The sequence below is a fragment of the Balaenoptera ricei genome, chromosome 20 (assembly GCF_028023285.1).
Source record: "Balaenoptera ricei isolate mBalRic1 chromosome 20, mBalRic1.hap2, whole genome shotgun sequence".
Taxonomy (NCBI): domain Eukaryota; kingdom Metazoa; phylum Chordata; class Mammalia; order Artiodactyla; family Balaenopteridae; genus Balaenoptera; species Balaenoptera ricei.
In genome coordinates this window covers 20,885,644-20,898,357 of record NC_082658.1, presented here as the reverse complement: position 1 = coordinate 20,898,357, position 12,714 = coordinate 20,885,644, and the positions used below count along the sequence as shown (strand labels likewise).

The following is a 12,714-nucleotide window of genomic DNA, read 5'->3' as shown; positions in this document are numbered from 1 at the left end:
TCTCCTCCTTGACAGGTTAACGATAGCATTACTTTAGCCACAACGTTCTAGAAGTCTTCAGAGAGAGTGAGTTGTTTTTTTTTTTAACAAAGGTTTATATTTTACTTCTAAAAGGGAAAGCATCTAATGAAAAGGTATTTATTATTGGGACAAAATTATCATTAAATCTCACCCACTCATATCATTTATTTAACAGGTACTCATTTCTGCGGTTTTCAATAAGCCTGTAACATTATGACCTATTAGACTTTGAAACCCTTTTTTTCAAGTGCCTGAGAGTCTGCTTTATTTGGAACTCCTAGGATATATCCAGATATATGAGGTCAATGTAGATACCTTATGCTTTCAGAAAGTACAAGGTTCTACGTCCAAGGTTGTTTGGGGTTGTTTGGAATGCTTACGAACAGTAAGAATGCAACTAACAAAGCTCAAATAGTTCTCATCTTTGGCTAAAAATAAGATTGTGAATCCATTTCCCAGTCTTTAGAGAAGCCCCTGTGATGATTTACCAAAGATACAAACCACTTCCCTTGTCAGAACATCACGCATTGAAGATGGAGGTGCCCGTAAATAAGCAGAAGAGAGCAGGAACTGAGGACAGACACGGGTTCACTGCATGTGTGGGGTGGCTGGATGAGTACTAGTGGGAAAGGACAGGGAGTCAGCAGATACCAGGTGTAGGCTTTGCCTAATAATGTGTGTAGGACACGTGTGAAGTTTTGACGTGTATGAAGAAAAGCACTACTTAGATTCTAGGTTTTATTGATACAGTCGGTGGGGGGAAGTAGTTTTTTTCTAAACTGCATATTTTAAATCGTTGCATGATAATCTCAGTAGGTCATCTCATATTCCATGTGTATATAACTCTTAGTTTAAAAGTCAAATAAAAATGATTCTGTACTGTTCAGTGTATTTTGATTTTACATTTTTGACCATTGGTAGGCAAAATCTACTTTCCAGCTCTATCAAAGCATTTTTTGTAGTGAAATTATACTGTATTTATCAAAATAAGGTGGTTACCACCTTATATTTACCCGCTATTACCCTTCAAATGACATTTTAGAAAATAACTATTATGGCATGTTCATATTTAGAACCATAAAAAATATTCTGAAAACTTCTAAGAGCTTAGCATTCTACTCTTTTATAAAAACTAAGAACTAATATAAAACTTGACAAAACAGTGTGACGTTTATATAATACTCCTACCTATGTGGCATATCGCCATAGTATTTCTTTCTTAAAACAATAGTAGACTCCTGGAATTATGCTCAGACAGCAGGACATATGAAATATTTACCAAATATTTGGTGTGTATTTATTCACTCAGCCAACATTTAAGTATAAAGTTATACTTACATGGCATGCCACCATAATAGGTACTGGAGATACAGTGGTGAATAAACGTGCTCCCTCACTTACTGTTCTTATTCAGTGGGGAAACAGACAAAAACAAATTAACAAAAACTAAAAGGGAAAATTACAAATTGTGGGCTTCCCTGGTGGCGCAGTGGTTAAGAATCCGCCTGCCAGTGCAGGGGACACAGGTTCAAGCCCTGGTCTGGGAAGATCCCACATGCTGCGGAGCAACTGAGTCCGTGCACCACGACTACTGAGCCTGCTCTCTAGAACCCGTGAGCCACAACTACTGAGCCTATGTGCCACAACTGCTGAGCCCATGCGCCACAACTACTGAAGCCCATGCTCTGCAACAAGAGAAGCCACCGCAATGAGAAGCCTGCGTACTGCAACGAAGAGTAGCCCCCGCTCGCTGCAACTAAAAAGAAAGCCCGCACATAGCAACGAAGACCCAATGCAGCCAAAAATTAATTAAGTAATTATTTTTAAATTACAAATTGTGCCATATGTGATTAAGGGACAGATAGACCATTGACTCACCTAAATTATAAAATCTGTATCATTTTCTTGACTTGGTATTTCATACTGATATCTTGTTCCATGATGACTTTGAAAAGAGCTGATAGATTTGACTAAATTGTGTATACATATTTATTTATGCAACAACGAAAAATTTACTGAATGCTTATGTGCTGGGCACCGTTTTAGGCCAAGAGAAAGAGCAGAAAACAAAACAAAGTCATTGTGTTCGTGGTGATTTCACCCTAGTGGGAAGTCATTAAACAAATATGTGGTAAATATCAGGAAGTGATAAATGATACCAAGAAAAATAAAGCAGACTGAGACGATAGGGAGTGAACAGAATACTATTTTATTTGGGTAGACTGAGGAGTCTCTTTGAAGATAAACATTTTCCCACAGTCTTCCTTCTGTCTCTTGGGTCAATTCGGTTAATGAATGCAGGATGCAAGATAATTTTTGTGTCTGTTGGTATCATTCACATATTCATTACGAGAGCTATGGCGAGGTCCTGCTTCTTTCCAATTCCTTACCACTAAAAGAGATTAATACTACCTGAATTCTTTTCTTCATTCCTTGATCATTCTTGCCAAAGCACCTTCATCCATCCCATCCATCCCTTTACCTTTTGTCCAAAAAACATGCTTTGGTATCTCTTCCAATTTTCCAAAATCTTGGGATATGATATGAGTCATTTGATTAGAAATTATATTGTACAATTAAATGTCTTCCATATATTTGATTGTAATGTGGGATTACTTCTGGAGAGAGCTCTTTTATCCCAGTCTTTCTCCTAGTAAACCCTCAGCCATGAAATTTGATGTCCTGGGTGATCTTACAGTGATCCCAGCCTTAATGCTCAAAAGCTGTAAATTGTACACTGCTCAAGTGTTCTACAGCATTGCACAAATCTAAAATAGGTAACTGGCACCCACCCCACACCTCATTGTTGGCTAACTAACTTGTCCCATAAATAGCTCTGTGTTATGCGATCAGACAACTACAACTAACAGAGAAGGGATTTTTGTTTCCTAACACACTTGCTTGGTCTCTGGTATTCAACAAAATCAAGGTCTAATTCACCGTACCCTGACTATAACACAGTTCTTAGGAGAATCGTGCAAATCAGTAGCCAGATAGTTTTGGATGGGATTCAAGATATCCCTGCTTATACCAAATTCCACACTATGGAATAATGTGGAATTTCCACCTCCACAGTGTTAGAGCAACATTCCGTTTTAGTCCCCTTTGTGTCCATGAAAGTACTGTTGCTGTCACAATCTGGTTAATCCCAGAGAGTTTCTGCCAAATGAATTAAAAATTCTTAGGTGAGGGCTTCCCTGGTGGTGCAGTGGTTAAGAATCCGCCTGCCAATGCAGGGGACACGGGTTTGAGCCCTGGTCCGGGAAGATCCCACATGCCGCGGGGCAACTAAGCCCGTGCGCCACAGCTACTGAGCCTGTGCTCTAGAGCCCGCGAGCCACAACTACTGAAGCCCGCGTGCCTAGAGCCCGTGCTCCACAACAGGAGAGGCCACCGCAGTGAGAAGCCCGCGCACCACAAGGAAGAGTAGCCCCCGCTCACTGCAACTAGAGAAAGCCCGCGTGCAGCAACAAAGACCCAACACAGCCAAAAATTTTAAAAATAATAAATTAAATAAATAAATTAAAAAAAAAATTCTTAGGTGAGTCTGAGAAGGCATCGTGGTAGTTTTATAAAACCGTTTTTCTGAAAGCAACAGTGTGTTTTAAAAACCTACCCACCATTGCAATATAATGGTTCTTGCTTCTAACTCTTAGCTGGAATGTGTTGTTTTTATGTCTGAAAGATTTTTAAATGCTATAATTTTAACAGAACATTGCTCTGTAAATTCCTAAGCAGTAAATCAGAAGGGGAACCTTGGGGTTATTTTTCCAAATAAATCTGTGCCCTTTATGTGCAAACAGTTACTGCTCAGGTAAATAGTGATAATACATAGGGTTCCATCCGTACTTTAGATATTGTATTTTCTTTTACTGGGCCTTTTTTAAAATGGCAATATGTTTACTGCATTTCTTAAAAGTCAGAATACCAAATCTAAAACAAGTGATTTTTTACAAAATCCCTGTGCTGCATATTTATCATTACTGTTGAAATGCTGCTTACTGTTGCTTCAAGTTTGGAACACATGTAAAAAGAAAGAACATGTCTGTGATATCAAAGCTATAGGCAGTTCTTTCCTTAATGCTGGATTTGTACTTTTGCTTATAGGACTTCAATACATTTTATAGTTAGAGCTTCATAGACCCAGTTATATACCTTTCCATGGCCACACTGAATTCTGAAAACATTTTGAAGCTAAAATTCAGTTCAAGAATACTGATCTTTAGTCTATCAAAAAGGGCTGAAATGCATTTATCTCTGGCCTTTATAATCGAGTATTTACTCTAATGGATTTAAAAGGGGAAGAAAAAAAGCTCACCCAAACCACTGATTGTTTAACAGATTGTAAACCATGGCTGTGTGGATACAAGCCCAGCAGCTCCAAGGAGACGCCCTTCATCAGATGCAAGCATTGTATGGTCAACATTTCCCCATTGAGGTGCGGCATTACTTATCCCAGTGGATTGAAAGCCAAGCTTGGTAAGTGAACAAAGTTTTCTCCATCATATTTTGTGAAGCACAAGCATATTGAAGGTTTTTTTTTTATATATAAATTTATTTATTTTATCTGTTTATCTTTGGCTGCGTTGGGTCTTCATTGCCGCGCATGGGCTTTCTCTATTTGCGGGGAGCGGGGGCTACTCTTCATTGCAGCGCGTGGGCTTCTCATTGCAGTGGCTTCTCTTGTTGCGGAGCACGGGCTCTAGGCTCACGGGCTTCAGTAGTTGTGGCACTCGGGCTCAGTAGTTGTGGCGCACGGGATTAGTTGCTCTGCAGCATGTGGGATCTTCCCGGACCAGGGCTCGAACCCACGTCCCCTGCATTGGCAAGTGGATTCTTAACTACTGTGCCACCAGGGAAGCCCCATATTGAAGTTTGGTTGGAAAGATAACATAGTGAATGCTCTAAAAGTTGTACATTTATAAAGAAAATTATGTGACCCATGAAAAGGTATTTAATTCCATCTTAAAGTTTAAGAAGATGGAATAACTATTGGGATTTTTAAAGATAAGATTTGTTTCCTTTAATAGTAAATTCTGGCTAAAAGCATTAGAATATTGCTGCTAATAAAAAACAGTTAACAAATATATTTTGAGTGCCTAGCAGTGTTGTAGTTAGTAGAGTTCATAGAAAACGTTGAAGCCCTTGTCCACAAAGAATTTAGTGTTTAATGGGGCAGATAAGGTATGCATATGCATACAGCTTAATAAAGTGTATTGTTAACAAGTTTAACAATGGTGACTTTGGTATTTTCAAATTTATATGTTTTATATATATATATATATATATATATATATATAGGTAAAGAGTAAAAGACAGTACACCAAAATGTTAACAATAATTACGTCTTAGTCGCAGATTTAACAACCATGTTTATTTTTCTTATTTCCCAAATTACTGTTTATATACCCAGGGGGAAAATTGTTTTTAAATTCTTTCAGAATTAGTACAGTGCAGTAGACTGACAACAGAGCTTTTTAATCAACAGCGTTATTGCACACCAGGCAGCAGGCTGTCTGCTGTTCTGCTCAGGGCCTGGGCACGTGTTGGTTGGTTACCAGTCTCAATCTGATCTGTCGTATTCATCAGATACTTCAGGCCTCCACCGTCATGGCCAGGAGAGCAGGGGTCCTCATTGACAGAGCCCTGGAGAAACCAGCCTTTATGTTACTATTTGAGGCGAGCTGTAAACCTCTCGGTAACGTTGCCTCGGAATAATTGCAGTTGTGTGTTAGTAGCAGATTTCTGTTCAAAAGCTGGAGGGCACCAAAGGAGGGCAATTTTCTAGGCAATTAAAAAAAAAAACAAAACTCAGCCTCATGTAATTGAGAAAAAAAGGAGCTAAATATGAGCATGTCAACTGTACCTTGTTTAGTGCTTTTCCATTTCATTTTCATTTTCTATTAAAGATTTGGAGAGTTCAGAAAAAATTAGTAGGAAGTTTCTGTTGATCTAAAATTTCATTTAGTAAATTTCCCATGCAGTCTTCTTACTGAACGAATGTTAAGAGACTTATGTTGATATCAAGGAAAACCTGGATTTTATTCGGTTTTGGTTTTAAAAATATAAAGATTTTAATTAAAACATCTTCAGTTCTTCATGTTTAAACTAAGAATGTCTATATCTATATCTATATATCTATATATAGATATATAGATATATAGATATATATATATATGGCAGAGAGTTAAGTTTTGAACTACGAGAACCAGTAGTACTTGATTTCCATGAGTTGTGCTCAGAGACTGTCTCTTCTTAAGAGTGGAGCATTATTGCCAGTCGAAACAGAGGTGCAGGGCTGCCTTCATTCCTTCCAGGCTTTTATTCAGACATATTTAGTACATAGCACACACATATTTGAAATTTGGCTTTCTCCACTGCCTTCTCAAAAGTGCAGATTCGAGCATATTATTTGATGAAGTAATGTGTCAGTGTTTTGGCACACCTGTTTGTGCCCCCATTAGAAATTAGTTGCTAATGACTTCAGGGCTGTGTAGAGATGACAGAGCTGCTTAACTATCACCAGATCTCTTGTTTGGCTCCAGACCCACCAGCAGTAATGAATGTTATTTCAACCTTACAGCTGTTTGTTTTCTTCAGTGAGCTGAGTTAAGTAATTTAGTACTGCCCAATAGCAATTGTTGCCTAAGTTGTTAAAAAAAGAAAGAGAGTCAAGGATGAGGGGAAGAGTGGGGGAAGAAAGGGAGGGAGGGAGACCACCCAACCCCTGTCAACAGTTAAGTGGCTCTGAATTTATACGAAGCCCGTAGAGTGATTTCTGTGGTTCATTGGAGGAGTTAATGTTGCCTACATGTCCCAAATCTGCAACTATTGATGTACATGTTTGACTTGTGTAAATACTTGTAGGCATCTTCTGTCTTAATATCCCATTTCTAGGGCTTCTTAGAAATAATGATAAATGTTGACTCACCTGTCTTTACTTAAGAAATACTCTATGTGAATTTAGCAAGACGTAGAACAAGTCGAGGCTGGAAAAAACACATAGAGCATTCTTGACCCTGTGCCCCCTTACACCCATGAGGGGGTAACTATAAATAGGAAATTATCAGAGTCCCTATTTCCTTCAGAGTACACAAAGCACTTTCCTTTTCCCTTCATTCCTAGAAGCAAATAGCATAAGCACCAGAGCAAGTCAGTAGGAGAAAGAGCAGTACATGGCAAAGAAAAAAGAAAAGAAAATATACTATACATCCCACTTAGGTAATTAGTGGATTAGGAATAGATTAATGTAGGTATGTAGTCAATTTGAATTGGACTGTTTCCTAAAATTTGCAGTGAGCATTATAAAGAAATTACTTTAGCCAAAGAAAAGGTGTGATGCGTTGAGGCTGCATTTATACAGGCTGTGTGCATGTATGTATACATATGTATGTAATTTCTTTCCCCTAGGGACTCAATAGATCTTGATAATCCACAGGAGAACATTAAGGCCACCCAGCTCCTGGAGGGCCTGGTGCAGGAGCTGCAGAAGAAGGCAGAGCACCAAGTGGGGGAAGATGGGTTCTTACTGAAGATCAAGCTGGGGCATTACGCCACGCAGCTCCAGGTGGGTGTGATCTTGGGGCCTCAAGGCTCCAGGTGGGCATGAGCTCCAGGCCACGCAGCTCCAGGTGGATGTGAGCGCCAGGCCACACTTCATTCTCTTCCCTGCAGGGGCTCTTCCTTCATTCAGAGATTTTCTTTTTCTTCTTTAACCCAAGGTTGTTGAGTCACATGTGACATGTATAAAGTTCTTATTGTTTGGCTTTGTGGTTGTAGCTGCCTTTTTTAAACTTTTTATTTGAAAATAATTTCAAATGTATAGACAATTATGAGATTGATACTAAGAACCCCTACCTACGCTCAGACTCACCTGTCGTTAACATGTGCTTTACTGTATTCTCCCTCTGCGCTCACGCGCATACACACACACACACATATTTTCATTGCTTGAGAGTAAGTTACATACATCATGTCCCTTTGTCCCTAAGTGCTCTAGTGTGTGTTTTCTAAGAATATGCATCTTCTCTTACGTAGTTATAGTACAGTTATCAACTTCTGGAAATGTAACATCAATACAACACTTTTAGGTAATCTTATACCTTTATTTCCATTTTGTCCACTGACTTACTGATGTCGTTTAGGGCATTTTTTTCCCCTCCAGCCCAGGATTCTGTTCAAGATCACATATTGCATCTAGTTGTCATGTCTCTTTAATCTCCTTTCATATGGAACCATTTGTCAGTCTTTCTTTGTCCTTCATTACATTGACATTTTAAAATAATTCAGCTCCTCTATTTTTTAAATATAAAATGGACCTTACTTGGGGTTTGTGTGAAGTTTCCTCATGATTAGATTCAGGTTACACACCCCTGATCAGAATTCTAAATAAGTAGTGTTGTGTCTTTCTCAGGGTATCACATCCAGAGGCGTACAATGTCCATCTTATCCTCATTGGTGGTAGTAATTTTGATTGCCCAGTCAAGGTGGTGTCCAGTTTCTTCTCTAATATGGCCTCTTTAAAATGTATTCTGTTTCCAAGCATGGTGCCCTTACTTTAAGCAAATTAAGATGCAAGAAATGGAATAATTTTACCTTCTTCCTGTGATTGGGTTTCCCACAATGTGCTTTTCTTGTCCCCGTTGGCATTGGAGGAGCAGCTTTTCTCATGATTACACCATTGTGACACTAGGAGTCTCCATCATAAGATCTGGACCCCTGCTCTCGGGTGAGGTTTGGCCCCATAGCATGGAGTGGAACAAAGTAATGTTTGCTCTTGGATTCTTTCAGAACACGTATGACCGCTGCCCCATGGAGCTGGTCCGCTGCATCCGCCATATTCTGTACAATGAACAGAGGCTGGTCCGAGAAGCCAACAATGTGAGTGTCCATGGGTTTGGGGAGAGGCATTGGGATGTCCTTTCTTGCCCAGCTCTTTCTGGACCCAGCTTTGTCAAGATGACTCGGTGTGCATCTGTTGGTGTCACTATAAACAGAGCATTGTCCTTAGAAGCCCAAAGGAAATAGAAGACTGGTCTCTGATCTTAACTGACTTGTAACCTTGATGAGATCGCAACCACAAAGCAATGTGAACAAGTGCAAAATAATTTTACCCCAACTGAGTTGTATTTGAGAAGAGGCATGCTTATACTCAGGTGAGATTACTTAAGAACAGCCTCTGCTCGCCCCCCAACCCCGCAACCAGGTGTGGAAGAAATAGATCCAACCAGGGCAGTTCAGTGGCTGGATCCACAAAGCCCTTGTGGATGCCTCCCCTGTCACTTCATTTGGGGTCTCCAGGATGCCACCTGTGAGTGGTTCACCCTCTTCCCTCAGTCACAAGAAGGTCTTGAGGGAGGACACAGATGATGTGTGTTTCCACAGCCTTGTCCCCCACTGTGTCCCCAGCACCTAGCACAGGTGGCATTGGGTCAGTGAATGACTGTGAAATGAGGGGTCATCATTATTAGTAGGAAAACCCAGGTAACTCCTGGGACATGTTGAGTTCTAGTCTCTCCAGAGAGAACCCAGATGGACCCTATGTGGGATACTCTGGTGGAGGTCAGAAGCTTTCTGCGGTACTTTATGAAGATGCCATAGTCTGCCAGGTCTCCTATTGCTCCTCTTTTCCCACTCTACCCCAACTCTCACAAACAACACTTGCAATTCTCTGACTGAAAGTTTAGCTTTTGGCATCTCAGCCCAGTTATAATGCGAGCATTGCCCTTTCCTTGGGTCTATGGCCTAAGGCTTTCTCCCATCCTCCTGCCCAGCTCACTGCTGCCCACACTTTCTCCCTGATCTGTCTCCAGGGTAATTCTCCGGCTGGAAGTCTCGCTGATGCCATGTCCCAGAAACACCTTCAGATCAACCAGACATTTGAGGAGCTGCGACTGGTCACGCAAGACACAGAGAATGAGCTGAAGAAGCTGCAGCAGACTCAAGAGTACTTCATCATCCAGTATCAAGAGAGCCTGAGGATCCAGGGTGAGGCTGGTGTAGGAGGGCAGCGTGTGTCTGGGGGACGGGAATGAGGACTAGAGAGAAGCTGGTCGGGTTGGAAGAGAACCAGTTCTCCATTTAGAAGCGTTTACCTCTCTCTGGAGTAGCAGAGAATCATTTGCATTGAAGGCAGTGCAGGAGGCTGACGCTTTGGAAGGGGAGAAGACAGGTGCTGACCCTTGGAGAGCTTGGGGTCTCACTCTGGCTACCCATATCCAAGGAGCTCCTGGGCTGTGAGGGAAGACATTTCCTCTTGTGGGAAGGAGCACAGGGACTAAAGAAACAGTATCAGACAGTACTTTATGTGGCAGACATTTTGTAAGTGATGCTTTATTGAAATGTTAAACTTTCTAAGCAGGGAGGGTATTAGGGCCACGGGGGCTGTGTTTTACAGCCTTTTAATATTGTTCTGTGTGGTTATTCAGAGAGGCCGTCCTGGGGCAGAGCAACTAGTGCATCTCAGTTAGCCCTTATAGACCAGGGCTCCCCTGCCTGGGGTAAATCCTGCTGGTAGTTGGGTACAGAGAATTTCAGAATTCGGTCTGGAGGGTGTGCAGCCCCACGAGCGCCCCCTATTGACCTTATAGAATTTGGCAGGGTGACTTTAATACAGGCATGCTTTGGAGATGCCAAGGGTTTGATTCCATACCACTAAATAAAATAAAGTGAATATTGCAGTAAAGCAAGTCACATGAATTTTTTGGTTTCCCAGTTCATATAAAAGTTATGTTTAGGGCTTCCCTGGTGGCGCAGTGGTTGAGAATCTGCCTACCAATGCAGGGGACACGGGTTCGAGCCCTGGTCTGGGAAGATCCCACATGCCGCGGAGCAACTGGGCCCGTGAGCCACAATTACTGAGCCTGCGCTTCTGGAGCCTGTGCTCCGCAACAAGAGAGGCCACGATAATGAGAGGCCCGCGCACTGCGATGAAGAGTGGCCCCCACTTGCCACAACTAGAGAAAGCCCTCGCACAGAAACGAAGACCCAACACAGCCATAAATAAATAAATAAAACCCAAAAGTTTAAAAAAAAAAAACAAACCCCAATTTAAAAAAAAAAAAAAAAGTTATGTTTATTCTATACTGTAGTCTTTTGAGTGTGCAATAGCATTATGTCTTAAAAAAATGTACATACCTTAGTTTAAAAATATTTTATTGCTAAAAAATGCTAACCATCTGAGCCTTCAGCAAGCTGTAGTAGTAATATCAAAGATCACCATCACAGATCACCACCACAAATATAGCAATAATGAAAAAGTTTGAAATATTGCGAGGATTACCAAAATGTGACACAGAGACAAGAAACGAGCAAATGCTGTTGGAAAAATGGCAACCAATAGACTTGCTTGACATGGGGTTGCTAAAAGCCTTCAATTTATTAAAAAAAAAAAAAAATGCAGTATCTGTGAAGTGCAATATATTGCAGCACAGTAAAACGAGGTGTACCTGTAGTTTCCTCTCCCTGGTTGCATGCCCAGTTCAAAATCTCAGAGAAGCTTTAGCTCAACCAACCAGCCATGAAAATACACATGCATACGCATACCAGGTGCTCCTCTACTACCGTGCCTGTGGGCTCCGTTTTAGAACTGTATTAATACTATTTATTAACTCTGTCCTCCCCAGTAGAATATAAATTTGTTGAGAAGGAACTATGTCTTTTATCTCTGTACCCTGAGACTAGCACATTGCCTGAATCATAGCAAGTGTTGAGTAAATGTTGGGGGGATAATTCTAGTAGCTCTCTTCAGATCTGAATCCATCCCAGACTGACCCGAAAGAAAGGAAGGCCCTCCTGCTAGATTAGGGAACAGGACATTTCAGGCTGTTATTTCTACCCAAGGCCATTGACTGGTTGACAGTACTGATGATCCTATTCTGGGGTTTTCTGTTTCCTATTTGTGAGGTTGGGTTTCGATTCTGCTTTGGGTTTGTCCCCATCGTGCAATGTCAGTTCAGTCTCATTTATCAAGTGCACCCATCAGAAGCACAGACTACTGATCTGTCTGTGCAAGGGAAGCCTCAGCTCCCTCCAGTGGAGCAGACAGTTGCCTCAAGTCTCCTGGCGTCCTTCCCAGAAGCTTCTCCAATTTGCCAGGAGAGAGCTAAGTGGGTCACTTGCATAAGGAGGCTGGGCCTGGCGTTGGGATCCCCACCACCTCCCTGTGGGTGGCAGGATTCCGAGGTGGCTCTCCAGATTATTCTGCTACGTTCCTTACCTGCTCAGTCCCCTGCAGTCATGTTAGAGCCATATTTCTAAGTTCTCTTCTAGTTCTGGGCTTTCCTGGCTGTCTAGGGTTGCTTTAGTGTGTCCTTAGTTGCTTTTGTGCGTCCATAGGGCAGGGCCTCGGTCAGTGTGACATGGCCCTCAGAGGCCTGCCAGGAACTTGACCAAGACCTGCTGACTGACGCTCTCATCTTCTTGACTCAGCCCCAGTAAGGACCGTGGGACGTTCCAAAAGCCTATTGGTGGGGGTAGGAACACCAGCATCTAGGATGGTGATTGCCTGTGGAGGGAGGGATGGGGATGCCGGCAGGGGAGGGTGTACAGGTGCTTAACTGTGGAAATGTTCACTTTCTTAAGCTGGCTTCTTGATACACAGGTGTTCCTTGTATCATCCTTTCTATCAGTACTTGCCTAGGTCTTAAGTATCATATAACAGATTTTTTGAAAAGGACGTCAGTGAGGCCTCGT

The 12,714-nt window shown here is 41.6% G+C and overlaps 1 protein-coding gene across 2 annotated transcripts in view; it reads left to right on the top strand.

Annotated features, from left to right (window-relative positions):
* The window catches only part of STAT5B (signal transducer and activator of transcription 5B), a 60,525-nt gene that overhangs the window by 30,778 nt on the left and 17,033 nt on the right, over nt 1-12,714 (top strand). Inside the window, exons 2-5 of one of the 2 annotated variants that reach the window (XM_059908883.1) lie at nt 4,363-4,500; nt 7,432-7,588; nt 8,812-8,901; nt 9,834-10,008. In XM_059908883.1, the coding sequence (XP_059764866.1) occupies nt 4,373-4,500; nt 7,432-7,588; nt 8,812-8,901; nt 9,834-10,008 (550 nt within the window). In that variant the 5' untranslated portion in view covers nt 4,363-4,372. Of the gene's footprint in view, nt 1-4,362; nt 4,501-7,431; nt 7,589-8,811; nt 8,902-9,833; nt 10,009-12,714 lie in introns of those variants that run through there. The other variant, XM_059908884.1, reaches the window with a different exon arrangement.